This window comes from Rhododendron vialii, chromosome 11a (genome assembly GCF_030253575.1).
Source record: "Rhododendron vialii isolate Sample 1 chromosome 11a, ASM3025357v1".
Lineage (NCBI taxonomy): Eukaryota > Viridiplantae > Streptophyta > Magnoliopsida > Ericales > Ericaceae > Rhododendron > Rhododendron vialii.
The window spans coordinates 34703315-34720608 of NC_080567.1; the positions used below are offsets into that span (position 1 = coordinate 34703315).

Genomic DNA, 17294 nt, shown 5'->3' on the forward strand with positions numbered 1-17294 from the left:
TACTTGATCTTGCATAAAACCTATTTCTTTCTCTTTATCTTGATTTTTTTTATTGTTGTGAATTTTTTTTTCTCGCGAAAATGGAGTAAATTTTAAGAATCATACATGCAAATCCGTTGATACACAGGACAATAAGGAAAAAAAAAATTCATTGCTCTGTTTTTTCATATCCATGCATCGAAGCAAAATGCATGGAAGTCTATTTGTATAGGAAGTCTCGGCAGCATATGTAAAACAGAAAGTCTCGGCAGCATATTTGTATAGCAAGTCTCGGCAGCATATTTGCATATTTATATCGGAAGTCTCGGCAGCATATTTGTATAGGAAGTCTCTGCAGCATATTTGTATAGGAAGTATTTGCATAGGAAGTCTCGGCAGCATATGTAAAGCAGTAGGGTTTTCGATGGTGGAGTTGAACTTGGAGGACGACAGGGACGACCACGGCCGCAACTTAGGAAAAACAGAAAGTTTCCTCATGTCTCAAATGGATTCGGGTGGTATGTTTAATATGTTTGCATCTATGAGAGCCTAAATATTCTAGGCTAGGGTTCATGATGAAATCGTAGCACGTATTTGCGGACTCTTTTTTTATTTTCAGAATGTACGGTTTAATCAAATAATCGTTCTTGCCTCATTTTAATGAAGTTATAAAATTTTGGATTATGTTTTCAATTATGTTTTCTCCATGTTTTGGGATTACTAGTGAATATTTAGCCATGTCATCCAGTTTTGATTTCAAGCACAGGACATCTTTTAAGTTTTTTTTTGAATGGTTACATATGAGTTTTTGATCTTGAAATAGAGTTTAGCCACCAGATTACGGTGAGGAAGAGTACAAAATTTACTACAAAGAGTTTGAATGCATGAGTGTGAATTCTGAAACCTTAGTAACTTTTTTTCGATCAAGTTCGTTTAAGAGTCAACTTATTTATTTAATTAAAATAAAATCAATTACACTTTTGTTAACTAGGTTAGGGAACGATCACTTTGGATTATTGAGTTTTCTTATAGTAAATCGAAAGTCCTTATTGATTCGACCTCGCTCTTGCCATACTATATTGCGATAAGATTTCAAAACTTTACTATACTATATTGCAATATAGTTTTCTTATACTATATTGTACTTGCAAGTACTTCAAAATTTCACAATAGTAACTTCTTTCTTTGTTGCATAACGAAAACTAGTGTGAGTTGTGTATGTACCCAACTACATAGGTGAAAAACCATATAAAAATCTTTATCTTGCATTCTTTGTTTTTTGCTTGATTGTTGTGTGTGTTGCTAGCTTTGTCAATTTCTCAACAGGCGCGCAAATTGAAACTCAAAATATCATACTCATATGTGGTTGGTATAATACAGAAATAGTGTAATATTATACTATTGTACTATGTTGCACAATGTGTGCAGTTATTGGATGATTTATAACTCAAGGGATTGGCGCGGTGGCCAAGGACTTGGGGGCCAAAATATGAAGGGCTTTGTCCAGACCCCCTACAAGTGGATTCTTTTTGCACAACTCACACGACACCTTGAGTTGTTTGAAAAATATTGTTTACTATTGAAATATCGCCGTGCCTTGAACCTCCTTTCTTAAACATATGTATCCCTTATATATCAATACACTTGTAATAAAAGAAGATAAGATGGTAAGTCAAGGCACGTCGTGAAAATACAAAATTATTCCTCGTAAAATTACTTTTGTAGTTTGAGTTGAAGGATATGGTCGTCATTTCGTCAAGCCACACCGTGAAATTTCCAATTTTTCCTTATAGTTTGTCAATGGTGGAGTTAAGATATGAGGGTATTTTAGGCATTTCAATGTTAGGTCTTTTGTTTAGTCAAGAAGAAAATGAGGTATAAAAAAATCTTTCTTTTCCCTAATTTAAGGTATAAAAAATGAGGTATATATATATATATATATATATATATATATATTTCTTCTCCCTAATTTAAGGCAAGCCAAACTACCATGTTAAAAGACAAAATTCCCCTTGTAGATTTCGTCTTTCAAATTTCTTTTGGATGTCTTGAGTTGAGGTTATTTTAGGTCCTACTTTACTTAGTCAATAAGAAGAGACTTTTCGACGGTATTTTAGATATTTTGGGTCCTCTTTTGCTTAATGAAGAAGCAAAGGCTTTTGTGGGGTATTTTAGATCTTACTTTGCTTAGTTAAGAAGAAAAGACTTTTTCGAGGGTAATTTAGGTATTTAAAATCTTCTTTTGCTTAGTCAAAAAGAAAAGGCTTTTCGAGGGTATTTTAGATATATATTTTAGGTCCTACTTCGCTTAGTCAAGAAGAAAAGACTTTCCATGGGTGTTTTAGAAATTTTAGGCCCCTCTTTGCTTTAATAAGAAGAAAAAGTTTTATACATCTTCTCAATCTAACCATTAGAAAGAAAGAAATCCTTGTTGATCACTCTTTCTCTCTCCTCATTCCTCCTAGATCTCTCCCGATCTCTCTCTCATCGATCCCTCTGTAATTCAGATGAAGATAGACACATCAATTTTTCAATTGTAGATTCTTACACATGAAGAAAGACGCAACTACGTGGTCAGATTCTCTTACATTTCATAACTTTAGACTATGATTTTGTTAGAACTTCTTCAAATTGTAAGCATTTTGAGTGGTCTCTTCTTTTTGGGGTTTTCTAATTGTTTTATTTTTATGGTTTTATCTTTTTTAGCATAATAGTTTGTTGTGTGCTCTCAGTAAATTGAGCTCTAATTTTGTATGATATTTAGAGAGAGGCTCTCTCGTGGCAAGTTCTTACAGTTATTTTTCAAAACACACAGACGAAAAAGCCTCGTTATTTGCACAATTTTAGAATTTAATCCATGACATTATCTTGATTATTGTTGTTATTGTTTGAGAAGGAATTTACATTTTAATCCAAATACTTATTTCTTTGATCTATGTTTATGCAATGTTTAATTTGTCCTGAAGGAATCAGAAATACCGTTCCTTATAATCTTTTTTTGTAACAAGGTTGAGCTATTTGTGACTCTCTTCAATTTTAGTGCATATGTTGGATTAATCTATGAAATTACAATAGCCTTAATTAATTACTTGAGTCTACAAATTTAAAAATATTTTAGTACTCTAAAATAGTGTTCTTTATGTTATTTTTTCTGTACAAGAACTCCATTTGCATTGCTTATAAAATACTATCTTCTTTTCTTTTCTTTTTTGTAAAAATGACCTTTCATTCAATTACTTACTCTTAGGACTTCTTTATTTTCATAACTAAATCTTAATTTGAACTATCTTATGTGCATGAACAATTACACCAATGAGCACACAACACCGTGCAAAGCACGCCGAATTACACTAATATACACACACACACACACACACACACTCCCTCCGTCCCAAATTCTTTGTCCGGTCTGCAAAACGGAGTGTTAAAAATAATGTAATTTTTTCAAGAAAAAATTCAAAATTTTTTCACAAATTAAAAATACTCATTGATATCTAATAAGTTGTTGAAAAATTTTTGATTTTTTCGTGCAAAAATTGTATTATTTTTAACACTCTGTTTTGCTGACCGGACAAAAAATTTGGGACGGAGGGAGTGTGTGTGTGTGTGTATTAAATCACATTCTACACACATTAAACGGTTCAGATCATAAAAATTTGATCGGGAACTATGAGATTGAGATTTATGGTGTTTTTTAGGGAGGTTTTTTGGTGTCCCCGAAACCGTCCCGATATATATATATATATATATATATATATATATATATATATATATATATATATATATATATATATATAGTTTGGATCCCATGAGGGATCCCACACGGCCTTACCGTGTGGGACTCCCCTTTGCCGAGCGAATTGCAATGATTCGAACCACTCAAAGTGATCAGAACGTGATTTTAAGGGTATTCGCGAGAAATCAGCAAAAAAAATGCTCGGGAAGGACTTGATCCAAACGGTTTTTTATTGAACGGTTCAGTAAAAAACTGCTCAGATCAAGTCCTTTTCGGTCATTTTTTTTGCTAATTTCTCGCAAATAATCTTGAAATCACATTCTGAACATAATGAGCGGCTCAGATCGTCGTAATTCGCTCGGGAAAGGAGAGTCCCGCACGTTAAGGCCGCACGGGATCCCTCATTGGATCCTAAGTGTGTGTGTGTGTGTGTGTGTGTATATATATCAATAATTCTATAACCACACCTATTTTACATACTTAAATACACATCCACGCACACTAGGTGTGTGGAGAGTGTGTGTGGAGCCCACACACTTGTGTATGTGTGTGTGGGTGTGTGTTTGGGTGTGGTTGTAGAAGGGCTATATATATAACTTGCTCTTGAACAATCTTATATGCCAGAGAATACTATTACATATTTGTTCAATAGAGTACGGTGGATTTCCTTCTAATGTCTGCAATCTTATGTACGCAGGAATTGTAAGATCGTTAAGAGATATCCCACCAGCTCACTATTGCATCAAAATAAACTCTTTCTCATTTTTTGTCAACAAGAAGATTGATAACTATGAATCTGCTGTATTCGAAGTTGGTGGCTACAAATGGTGCGTCCACGTTAATCAAACGCCTAGTCGTAATTTTTTGCCAAAAAGATACTTGCTTTTCTCCTACTTTAATCGTTTGCAATCTCACTAATTTCCTATCCCATTTCAGGAAATTGTCTCTCTACCCAAATGGGAATAAGAAAAGGAATGTGACTGATCACATCTCTCTGTATCTGGGGATAGCAGATACGGAAGCTCTTCCACCAGGCTGGGAGGTTAATGTCAGCTTCAAATTGTTTGTGTTTGATCATATTCTAGATAGATACATGACCATTCAAGGTAATGTTCTACCTTTGGACATGAGTTGTGTACATTAGATGTAAAAGAATCTTATTTATGAGCTACTTAGTACCAGTTGGTAATTCAGCATTTCTATCCCAGTAAGTACTAATTGTTGAAAAGTAAAGCTTGATTGAGAATGAAAAACGTGGATATATCCCAGCAGTCTTCGAAGGCAAGTGGGCATCCAAGTTGATAGCAAAAGCATGTGTGAAATTAAAGGCTGGGAAGAAAAAGTCTCCAAGCATGGGCTTGGAATAGTTATACTATATGCCTATAAATGGATGCACTGGTAGTGTTTAAATGTGTGGGAAGTGAAAGAGAGAAAAGAGAAGGAGAAACGTGAGAAAGAGGGAGCCCCTTTGGGACTCCCCCAGGCCCCACCACCAGTAAATGTGAGAAATAGAGTTGTGAGGTGTGAGTGAGAGGTGTAATTCTGTAAATGTATTTGTGTTAGAAATCGATAAAAGTTGAGTTTGTTGAGTGCATGAATTTGTGCCACTTCTGCTTTCCAACACTAATTGCTTATGCAATTGCAGATGGGGAAATTCAGCGCTTTCATTGGATGAAAACTCAGTCGGGTTTTGATAAATTTCTTCCTCTAGCTACTTTCAATGATGCAACCAATGGATACCTCCTGGACGACTGTTGTTTGTTTGGAACTGAGGTCTTTGTTCTGAAAAATAGTGGCAAGGGGGAGTGCATGTCATTGTTAAAGGATCCTGCGAAAGACAGTTATACTTGGAAAATTGAAAATTTTTCATCAATAAGGAATGAATATCTTTACTCTCCCGAATTCATTATTGGAGACCAAAAGTGGTATGTTTTTTATTGCTAGCATTTCCTACGTATTGTTTTGGTGAATTCAGTTCAATTTCAGGATGGTATGCAGATAAAAATTGTAGAATGTTTTCGAACTGATATGTGCAGGAAATTGTTGTTGTATCCCTACGGAAACAAAACTTCTAAAGGCAAATCCATGTCACTTTTTCTGGAGCTATCTGATAATAAACAACGCAAGGTGTATGCTGAATTTACGTTGCGGATGAAGAACCAGGTCTATGGTATTAATTGGTCTGAGCATGAAGGTGATACCCAGGCCATTTCATTTCTTTATTACCTAACTAGCCCTTTTTTACATCATATCTATGTAGTACGTACGGATACTTCGTCGAAGGTCACGTACCACTGTCAGGCACTTGCTATTGAGACAAATGTCTGACACTCAAGTCCAAAGGTTCAATTTTTTATCGACCCTTGTTGTTTGGACACTCCAAGGGCATTCTAAAAAATGGTCCAGACATGCACTTTTGGAACGCTAGCAAAACATTAATTATTATTATCATTTTTATATTTATTCATGTAATGGTACACATAACTATAAGTATCCTTTAAAATTTTCCCACTACGGGTCGTGTCTTCCAATTTTTAAAATTTATTCATTATTGTTGTGCCAATGTCGTGTCACACATTCATGTCGGTGTAGGTGTTGTTTACTTTTATATATCATTGTTTTGTTTCACCAAAATCATGCTTTACATCTTCTTCTTTTGACAGCCAATCATTGGTTTTGTACCTCGAGCCCAAATTGGGGTTTTAATGACTTCACAGCCTTGAGTGATTTGAATAACGCGTCAAAGGGCTTCTTGATGAATGATGCTGTAGTTATTGAGGCACAAATCACCGGTGGCCGCTCCAGAATATTTTATTAGGGTGTTCAGAAAGTTTCTTTCTATGAACCCAACAATATAACAATGACTTTTTTTTCAGTTTATGAAAAAAAATTAAATTTCAATGTTCTTGTTTCGCATGGAGAATAAGTTTTTTTTAGTAGATAGAGTAAGATTTTACAATTAACTTAGATAAATTGTTCTATTTGAGTTTATGTTATATCAGTGCATTATTCTACTAATATCTTTTTGAGAGAAATGGTGGTGAAGAGGTTAGGGTGGATCTTTTTAAGTATGTACTCTTCCCATTTAGTTCCTGTCATTAGATTTTCTATCACAGTCTTGGATCTGAAGAAAATTTGTTGAAGTCGGTAGAGTTTTGTAGTGTAATTTAATTTCTTTTGAGGTTATCTATAATCTCATTAACTAAACCAACAACTTTGAATTAGTTAGTGCCGTAAATACTGAAAATTAGTAAAGGCAAAATATTATTAAGAGGAAGGGAAAAAAGGATCCAACCAGAAGTTAGAGTACGTAAGGCCTGAGGGGACGAAGCCCCGAGCACACCTGGGCCTAAAATGCCTGAATACAACACTAAAGCACACCCCTCAGGCCAAAAAGGCCCAAATACATCAACAAAAATGCTACGGTACAGAAATCTATGCACAGATTGTGCACAGGTTTTTTTTGGGACCCACCACGGGTCCCACACAAATGATCCGAGCCATTCATTAAATGTAAAACATTTTTTCAAAGGCTCTTGTAAAAAATCAGCTCAATCCAATACCTGTAGGTGCTTGATCTAATTTTCTAACTTTTCATTACCCGAAAATCTGAATAAAAATTTATATGATTGGATCGAGCACTTATAGGCATTAGATTGAGCTAATTTTCTATGGGAACTCTTGAAAAAATATTTTATATTTAATGAACGACTCGGATCATTTATGTGGGCCCCGTGGTGGGCCCCACCACAAAATCTGTGCACAAATTTCTGTACTAGTAGTAGGGCTCATACATCAATGTTCTAAAAACCACAAATTGATCATGTAGAGTGAAACAACAAATCTTCTTTTTTTTTCCCCCTTCTCAGTCTTTTTAAATTCCATTTATTAAGTTAGTCGTGTTTCACTAACTAAAATAAGTACTTATTTTTTTGAGTTAAAGGTGATGTATTGTAAGAGAACTAGTGCTTGCCCGTGTCTACGGCACTACGCACCCCTGTTGGAATTATCTGTGCCTACGGTACTTGCTAGCTAATGGCTCAAACATTAGTGTGTAGTTGTGATCCTCTTCTTAGTGACACGAAAGAGAATTACCCGTGCTTATAGCACTGCCTCAACATACATTTAAGCTAGCTACAAAAAACTATCAATTTGCTTATGGAATTCCATGCACCCCGTTTGGAATTGTCCGTGCCTACGGTACTTGCTAGCTAATAGCTCGAACATTAGTGTGTAGTATGCGATCTTCTTCTCAGTGGCACGAAAGAGAATTACCCATGCTTATGGCACGTGCCCAACTATATATTTAAATTAGCTACAAAGAACTATCAATTTGCTTATGGAATTCCAGTAAATACTAGGTAAAAAAATTTCTAATACCGTTTAATAATTTAACCCGCTTCGAACCTCACCGCCTATCTTATGGAGGAGAGTGTGTCTACACGAGTGTTGAAGGTATACAAATAATAAAGTTTAAAAAGAGGTCATAAAGGGACAACAATTCAGAATGATCATGACAAAAGAATACAATAAGCTGAATATATGGGATCGAATATAAAAAAAAGTTTTGGCCAGTGGAACACAATAATCATTGTTTCTTGGTTGGCCAGTGGGAAAAAAATTTCTTGCCTGGTGGGATTGGATTGTATACTGCAAGTAATGAATGACGCTTGCCCCGATCAACCAACCAAATCCCTCCTTGCAATTACGAACCAACCAAACGAAACCAAATACAGTTCAAAAAAAAAAAAAAACGAAACCAAATCAACAAAACCCTAAAATACAGTTCAAAAAAAAAAACCCAAATCAACCACAATTAATGCTGAGAGATCAATGAATTAAGTTACCAAGATGAAGAACCAGAGGGAATCGTAGTGGGTGTCAATCTGCCGTTAAGAGCGAAAAAAAAATCTGTCGTTTTTTTTTTTTTTTTTTTTTGATTTGGAAATCTGCCCCTTGATATGGCTTCATTAATACAATGTCAGCTTATTGTGGAAAGTTGTAATTTGTCCAAACAATGTAAGTTGTTTCTGAAGATGCCATTGGTATCTAGACAATTGGATTTGTTTGTATGAATAGATAAAACTTGTATGAGGGAGAAATCTGAACCATTAAAAAGAAATATTCTTTAGGAATATTCTCAAAGACCCTTCTGTTTTATTACATAGATGACCTCTCTAGCTCGTAAGTATTTAAAAAATAAGAACCTTAACGGAACGAAGCTGTATTAGCCTATTAGGTGTTAAAGTACGAATTATCTAGATTGATGGTTGTTCATAGTATATTGAGTTGAGTGTTCAAATGCAGAATAACACAATATTAGGCTATTTAAATTGGATTGATTTTTTTGGGCCTGGTATTCAAATAATTTTGGATCGGGTGTTTATTCATATTTGGATTGGGTGTTCAAAAGAAAGCCTAGCCTAAAAATTTTTCATGTATTATGGACAAAAAAAATTTTGAGGGGTTCATGTGACCATCCCAATGTCAATGCATGTGGAGAAATCGCGGAAATATTTGCCTGTAAGGATATCTGAAGTAGTGCCCGTGGCACGGTAGCAGCGGTTCGTAAATATTTGGGTATCTTTTCTGTTTTCGATTCTGGGGTTCTATTTTGTTAACAATGTGAAAAGTGGAAGTCGAAACTTTTTGTGTAACCGTCACTAAGAGGCACATCCTTCACTTCAGCTAAGGAAGTTCCACCCCCAGGCTCTCAGGTCTGGGAAGAAGCTGCCTCCGGCTCAGGGGCAGCTTCAGGATTTTCGTTCAGCGGTGACAAAAACGTAAAAATAAGTTATGTCTGGGAAGAAGCCGCCTCTGGCTATTTTTGTTTCAACTGGCTAATGTTTGGACATGTCACCAGCTTGCCTCCATTTTAATTAGACTGGAAGCCTCAAGTATATAATTTCAGTTGGTGTTGCAGAGTCCAACTGAACATCTTTAAGCTTTTCGAAAAATTGGTTATGGTGTTAGATGATCAGTACTGTTGCTTTGGGGAGCTCTCAGGCTTGAACTTCCCAGGTTTATTTTTTTGGTTGTTCTTCGTATGGCTCTAGTAGCCTCATCCTGTGGTTTCATCTTTTGTGACTCGCGTTTCGCTCGCCGTTGATGTATTAGGTCCCTGCTTCTTGCTGAAGGTGAAGGTGAAGCTGCTTAAGCCTTTTCTTTCGTCTACGTGCACCATCATTAGTTTCTTGCTGATTGTCTAATCTATCATCATGTGATCAGAGGCACAACGGGGAAAAGAAGAAGAAAGCCTAGAGCGGAAATCCTTAATACGCTTGTTTGTAAGCTTAATATGTCCGGTGCCATCCTCCGAATGGAGACTTGAGAGTATCCAATTCCTACTGAAAACTATGTCTAATAGAACAGTTGGTTTTGTGTTCATGTTTTCAGTACATGCAGCAATAGCGTATGAGATGTCCCGCCGGCTCACTAACATCCTTCTCTTTATTCCTCGACCCCCCTTACTGGATTGAATTTACAGGAAATATATATGTATTTCGGCCGTTGAATTAAAAGCGTCCACAGTCAATCTGGAATACGGGAAATGGAAGCTGGAAAGGAAATAAATTCTCAGTTCAATCAAATTTCGGCCAGGTCTATGGGAAGTGGGTCCAGCTGACCATTGGTTTGGATGCACTAATGACCAATCTATCTATATCTTTATTATTATTTTTTTTTTGAAAATGTCAAATTCATTTCATAACAAGCCCGAAGGCAATACAAACTCCATTAAAGATACAAGAATGAACCAAAACTACCAAGACTTCGACACAGGCACCCATTGCAAAAGCGCAAGACCGACGAAACGCCTAGATTAGGAACCAATCTAGGTCCAGGTAGTAGAGAATCCCAACGGACCCCAGCTCAAACCTGATGAGGCGCAAATGGAATCTGGACGGCAACACGACCGTGGACCAGTTTTGGGGTTAGGGTTTGAGGAAATTCATATACTACAAGAATGTAATTACCTAAAAATAAAAGGAAACTTTCTTCTTAACTCTCTCTTCTAAATGGAATTTCCTCAAATTTTTTTTTATCTTTTTATTCATTATTCTACACTTTTATGAAATTTTTTATCTTTATTTTTTTATTGTTGTGGAATTCTTTTTATTTTATTTTTTTTGCAAGAAAATACCATAAATTTTAAGTATCATACATGTCAATCCGTTGATACACAGAACTATAGAAAAATAATTCCCATTAGTTGGTTTCTGTAATAAGCGTTGTTTAATTAGTGTTGGAGGGCAAGGCAAATTAGATTTACTCCCAAGTTCCCCCTAGAATAGAGTAGAGTAGATTAGGTTTAACAATCTAATTCATTGCCTTAGATATAGGATTTGATTAGGGAAGGGAATTCTATTTGTATTAGGGGCCATTCCACATTCTAAAAAAAAAAGAACTTTAAGAAAAAGAAGATAATTTTAAGGTAAAAAATCATGTGTTTTTTCTATCAATATAAATCTTATTTGATAGATCTTATTGAAATAGTTTAAACGGTGCAAAAAAAAATTAAAAAATTATTTTTTATTTTCGTTATATTTGAGTTTAAAATTGTGCTAGGGGCACATCAGGTGTGGCTGAAGTGTGCCACACCAATGTGCCTCTGGCATTAATGTTTAAAATTACCTTTTTTTTGAAAAAAAATATTTTGGGAGAGAGCGGTACGGAGCCTTGGAATTCTCGGCAGCATATTTAAAACAAAACAGTAGGGTTTTCGATGGTGCAGTTGAACTTGGAGGACGACCACGGCCGCGACTTAGGAAAAGCAGAAAGTTTCCTCATGTCTCAAATGGATTCGGGTGGTATATATGTTTAATATGTTTTCATCTACGAGAGCCTAAATATTCTTGATGATGAAATCGGAGCAAGTATTTGCGTACTCTGTGTTTATTTTCTGAATGTACGGTTTAATCAAGTAATCGTTCTTGCCTCACTTTAATTAAGTTGGAAATTTTGGATATTTATTCAATCATGGTTTCTCCATGATTTGGGATTACTTGTTAATTATTTAGCCATGTCATCCAGTTTGTTTTCAAGCACGGGATATCTTTTGAGATTTTTTTTTTTTGAATGGATGCGTATAATTTTTTGATCTTGAACATTAAGGCGAGGAAGTATGTGCATAAGTTTTTTTCAAAAAAAGTCATAACAAGGATATCTTCTATAGTAGTAGAGTTTAGCCACCAAATTACTATGAAGAATATTAGGAATTTAAATAAGACTTTGTCACTAATTGCTATGAAGGCATGAGTGTGGATTCTGAAATCTTAAATCACTTTTCTTCGATCAAGTTCGTTCAACAGTCAACTTATTTATTTAATTTTACTATTGCTTGTTTAATTGTTAGTTAAAATAAAATCAATTACACTTTTGTTAACTAGGTTAGGGTTTTGGGTTTGATGGCTTTGGATTACTTAGTTTTCCTATAAAAAATCACAAGTCCCTGTTGATTCTACCTCTCTCTCACCGTACTATATTGCAATAAGATTCGTTTGCTTGCAAGTACTTTAAAATTTTACAACAATAACTTTACTACAATGTCGCACAATGTGTTCTTTTTTTTTGCTTGATTGTTGTGTATTTGTGAATTGAAACTCAAAATATCATACTTTTATGTGGTTGGTATAATAAAGAAATAGCATAATATTATACAATGTGTCGCACAATGTGTGCAGCTATTGGACAGTTTCTAACGCAAGGGGTTGGCGCAGTGGCCAAGGACTTGAAGGCCAAAATACAAAGGACTTTGTCCAGTACCCTCTACAAGTGTATTCTTTTTTCACAAAACACCTTGAGTTGTCAGAAAAATATTGTTTACCATTGAAATATCGCCACGCCTTGAACCTCCTTTCTTAAACATATGTATCTCCTAAATTTAACTTGCTCATGAACAATCTTATATGCCAGAGAATACTACTAGTACATATTTGTTCAATAGAGTACAGTGGATTTCCTTCTAATGCTTGCCATTAATCTTATGTATGCAGGAATTGTGAGATCGTTAGGAGATATCCCACCAGCTCACTATTGCCTCAAAATAAACTCTCTCATTTTTGGTGAACAATAAGATTGAAAATTGTGAATCCGGTGTATTCGAAGTTGGTGGCTACAAATGATGTGTTCACATTAATCAAACGCCTACTCGTAATTTTGTGCCAAAAAGATACTTCCTTTTCTCCTAATTTACTCGTTTACGATCTCACTAATTTCCTATCCCATTTCAGGAAATTGTCTATCTACCCAAATGGGAATAAGAAAAGGAATTGTGACTTATCTCATCTCTCTGTATTTGGGGATAGCAGATACGAAAACTCCACCACCCGGCTGGGAGGTTAATGTCAGCTTCAAATTGTTTGTGTTTGATCATATTCGAGATAGATACTTAACCATTCAAGGTAATATTCTACCTTTGGACATGAGTTGTGTACATTAGATGTGAAAGAATCTTATTCCTAATATGCATTAATTGCTTATGCAACTGCAGATGGGGAAATTCAGCGCTTTCATTGGATGAAGACTCAGTGGGGTTTTGATAAATTTCTTCCTCTAGATACTTTCAATGATGCAACCAATGGATACCTCCTGGATGACTGTTAGTGTGTTCGGAACTGAGGTCTTTGTTCTGGAAAATAGCGGCAAGGGGGAATGCACGTCATTGACAAAGGATCCCGCGAACAACAGTTATACTTGGAAAATTGAAAAAGTTTCTGCAATAAAGGATGAACATCTCTACTCTCCCGATTTCGTTGTTGGAGACCACAAGTGGTATGTCTTTTATTGCTAGCAATTCAGTTGTTACTTTTTTTTGGCCAACCAAAGAACCCCGACACTGAAGTGCTTTGAATTTCGTGTCACGTGAGCGAAATTGTCTACGTTGTGTTGGTGAATTTTGTCTCACTCGCTCGCACCTTTATTCACCTCTTTGGCCATCCAAACCTGGGAGAGAATACTCTTTCTCTTGGTTTCTTTTCTTTCTTCTTAAAAACCCTCAATGGGCTGTAAGTTCTTCCGTGTGTGACAACAAATCAAGACTTATAAACTGAATGGTTCGAGTTTAAAGGAGATTGTAGTGAGTCTTATTTTGTATCACATGAAGGATCGAGAAGTTTAATTTGTAATAGCACACAAATGTGGCCAGAGTACTAAGAATTGCATTTGCTGCTCTGGTTTGCCTTCGACGTTAAACATATGATGCAGGAAATTTGAGATCGTTAAGAGAAGGTTCTCACTACACCCTTAAGATAGAGTCTTTCTCATTATTTCGCAACACTACGATTGATAATCATGAATCCCGAGCATTTGAAGCTGGTGGCTATAAATGGTTGGTTTAGATTCCATTATCTTCCAAACTACATAATATCCCTTTGTTTTTCTACTTCAATCTTCTGTTTCCACGCCCTGATCTGATTCTCAGGGAATTCTCTCTTTACCCCAATGGGAATAAGAAAAGGAATGTGAACGACCGACCACATCTCTTTTTACTTGGCAATAGCAGAAACAGAAGCTCTTCCTCTTGGCTGGGAGGTTAATGTTGACTTCAAGTTGTATGTTTTTTATCATATCCGAGACAAAAAAAAACTCAATTATCAAAGGTAACTTACTTGTAAAGAAGCATCATGACCAATGTTTTGTTCTTGCACTACATTTCACATCTACTCGTTTATTGTAGATGGTGAAGGGGGTATAAGGCGCTTTCATCGGATGAAGATGGAGTGGGGTTTTGACAAATTTATTCCTTTAGAAATATTCAATCATGCTTCTAATGGTTATCTGCTTGAGGACTGCTGTGTATTTGGAGCTGAGGTTTTTGTCGTGAAACATAACGGCAAAGGCGAGTGCGTGATGACAATGAAAAATCCTTTGAACAACACTTACACTTGGAAAATCGATAACGTTTCAAAACTAGATGGGGAAGTAGTTCTCTCAGAAGCCTTCATTGTTGGAGAGCACAAGTGTTAATGAGTCAATGACCCTTCAATAGTTCAGTTCATAACAACTGAAACTAATTAATGTACACAAAAAAATTGAATAACTGAATTAGAAACATAACACTCATTCGTAAACTAGTGGTTTTTGACCCATTCAGGAAGTTGGTGATTTATCCGAAAGGAAATGGAACTGCAAAAGACAAAAGCGTGTCAGTTTTTCTAAAGTTAGACGATTGGGAAACCCTTCTGCCTGGATGGAAAGTGTACGCTGAATATAAGCTGTGGATAAGAGACGAGTTCCAGATTCTTGGTACAAATATGCAGAAGCAAGGTGAAATTAATCCTTTCTCACATATTCATATGCTTCCCTTCTGATTTTCTAGCAAAAGCATTCTAATTCTTTGTTTCTTTTGACAGTACTCCAGCACTGGTTCTGTGCCTCGAGCAAAAGCTATGGTTATCCAGAATATATGGCCCTAAGTGATCCCAATATCAAAAGGCTTCCTATTGCATGATACCATGATTGTTGAAGCACAAATCACGTACCCTGATTTCTTATACCAAGGATTTCTAATATGTTGTGTTTCCATCTACAACTTCTATCCTGTTTTGTTATCGTTATCATCATCGTTCCCTGGAAAATGCACCCATGTTATCAAATTAAAGTTTCTCAACTTAAAAGAAGATGGTAGATGTTTGTCATATTATGCGGCTAGATAGATGTTGCACGAGCCGATAATGTTACATGCTTGCGTTTCCCAATGGTTGATCTTTTATATGTTCCAACGTCCTTTTAAGATCCAGTAAACTTGATTTGTTTGATGTTTACAATTAGTGATGCTGAACATTTTTCTCAATGGAATCTACCTTTGACATTAGGTGTCGGTGTCGGGTATCGTTATTCAGTTTTCTACACACTTGATGTTAGTTGATTGAACCTTACTACAAACAATTTTACTATTCCTTTAGGTATACTTTTGATATATCTAAATACTAGTGTTTACCCGTGCCTACTCTTTCCTTCCAATGCGACCATCGATTTTCTTCCATTTCACTTTTGTGCACCTCATTGCCTACAACAAAAGAGATATATGAAAGGATAGAAATAACAATAGAAGAAAAAGAAAGGGCAAAAATGCATGTGGTTTAAACATCTTTCCCACAACAACACAACAACAACAGAACCCTTAAGATACAATTTACAGCTTTAGCATTTTTTCAAGATACAATTTCTAAGAAAGAGCAGCACCACACTCCTTTAGATATACAACGAAAATTGAATACAATTTCTAGTGCATGCCCGTGCCTAAAGACATGGCGCAATGCATTCTGATCGCGATTCTTTGTGAGGTATAAATAAAACAGGCAATTCAGATCGTAAATCCAACTGCCATATTTCAAGTTCAGAACCCTTGTCCTTTCCATAAATGTTGCCTCCAAGGAACAGCTCTATTTCTGTAACTGCTTCCCTCTCCTCGATGAAAGTCTCTAAAGTTCCAACTAAGACATTAGAGTCTTCCACTGCCTGAATTTTCCAGGTTCGAGCCGGACAACTTTCCCAACAGCAACAATGGCCAACATGATCACTAAGCAATCAATTCTCACATTTCAACCTCATCCTGTATTTGCCTACACAAATGAGTCAAGAATCAAATGTTGATGCAGCTAGATACGACTGAGCAGCATGTTCCATTCCGCGGGCAGCCCAACTTCTTAAGTTAAGGTGCTTCCAACTGTTTGAAGGTGATTGCATGGCAAATATTCTGTAGGATCCCTGTAATTGGTGCAAGAAAATTGAGTAACCAACTAACCATAGTAGCAAGCCATGGGAAAAAAAAGAAGAGAATTATGAATTTCCCCACACCCCATTGAAGTCTAATACCAACGGCTAAAGCCACTAAACTGTTAAAGGCAGGCCCATCAGTCCATTTACGTGGCCAAAGATAGATACATGGCCAGAATCTTGCATTGAGCCAGGTTCTTTATTTTTAAATTAATCGATGAAGCTGAATAATCGACAAGTTTGACACCCAAAGCCCGGTTAGTAATGAAAGACAGGGAGTCACAGAAATGTATGTAATGGATTTAGTACGAGTCTACGACCGTATGAAACATATATGTATTCGGTGAAGGAAGGATAATTAGTCATTGCGTTTCAAACCTGATGCTCAAGTTAAAAGGAATGCGGTGGGCAGGTTTTCACCATGGGAAAACAAGCCTCATAAAATTGTACTGGACAGGGTTCTGGCAAGAGCAATTGCAAGATTGAAAGAACGCAAGGCGACCCCAGCCAGGATTTGGCCGGAAGACTCCTTCAATGAGTAAGTCAGACTGAGTGAAGGAAAAGAAGAGAAACTAGGTTCCGGGAAAATGGCTTTGTGTACCTTTTGTTGAGGGTTGATCACCCCTTGTACAGAAGAATCATGTTTAGTGAGAGTGCGTCTCATCCACTGGGTCATTCCTCGATCTTAAAATTCACATAACTGATGTAAAACCCGCAAAATTAAGGTAGAGAAGTCAAAACAATCGCGCAATATCAACGCAATCACGCAACGTCCTCTGTGAGAAGTATGTACAAGTAGAATCCAACAAAACGTACATATTTATACACTGCTGAAGTAGGACCCAAGATAGATAAACGGCAC

At 36.2% G+C, this 17294-nt stretch overlaps 2 protein-coding genes across 2 annotated transcripts; both read left to right on the top strand.

The window, feature by feature from the left end:
• Positions 1-376: 376 nt before the first annotated feature.
• On the top strand, positions 377-6733 carry LOC131308644 (uncharacterized). The gene is made up of 6 exons (XM_058335598.1): positions 377-497; positions 4413-4542; positions 4652-4821; positions 5361-5640; positions 5752-5909; positions 6379-6733. Exons 1-6 carry the CDS (start codon positions 404-406, stop codon positions 6531-6533), a joined length of 987 nt encoding a protein of 328 aa, XP_058191581.1. The 5' UTR covers positions 377-403; the 3' UTR covers positions 6534-6733.
• Positions 6734-11438: 4705 nt separating this feature from the next.
• Positions 11439-15552, top strand: LOC131307158 (uncharacterized). The gene is made up of 6 exons (XM_058333566.1): positions 11439-11523; positions 12397-12474; positions 12946-13116; positions 14391-14675; positions 14807-14980; positions 15067-15552. The coding sequence occupies exons 1-6, from the start codon at positions 11439-11441 to the stop codon at positions 15162-15164; spliced, it is 891 nt and encodes a 296-aa protein (XP_058189549.1). The 3' UTR covers positions 15165-15552.
• Positions 15553-17294: the final 1742 nt, after the last annotated feature.

Bases quoted from the DNA above. Each gene is read 5' to 3' on its own strand.
- LOC131308644 (XM_058335598.1), top strand. From the start codon at position 404: ATGGTGGAGTTGAACTTGGAGGACGACAGGGACGACCACGGCCGCAAC. The intron at 4,822-5,360 runs GTAATGTTCTAC...ATGCAATTGCAG, and splicing joins TAGATACATGACCATTCAAG to ATGGGGAAATTCAGCGCTTT. The intron at 5,641-5,751 runs GTATGTTTTTTA...TGATATGTGCAG, and splicing joins ATTATTGGAGACCAAAAGTG to GAAATTGTTGTTGTATCCCT.
- LOC131307158 (XM_058333566.1), top strand. From the start codon at position 11,439: ATGGTGCAGTTGAACTTGGAGGACGACCACGGCCGCGACTTAGGAAAA. The intron at 12,475-12,945 runs GTACCCTCTACA...ATCCCATTTCAG, and splicing joins AATACAAAGGACTTTGTCCA to GAAATTGTCTATCTACCCAA. The intron at 14,676-14,806 runs GTTAATGAGTCA...TTGACCCATTCA, and splicing joins CATTGTTGGAGAGCACAAGT to GGAAGTTGGTGATTTATCCG.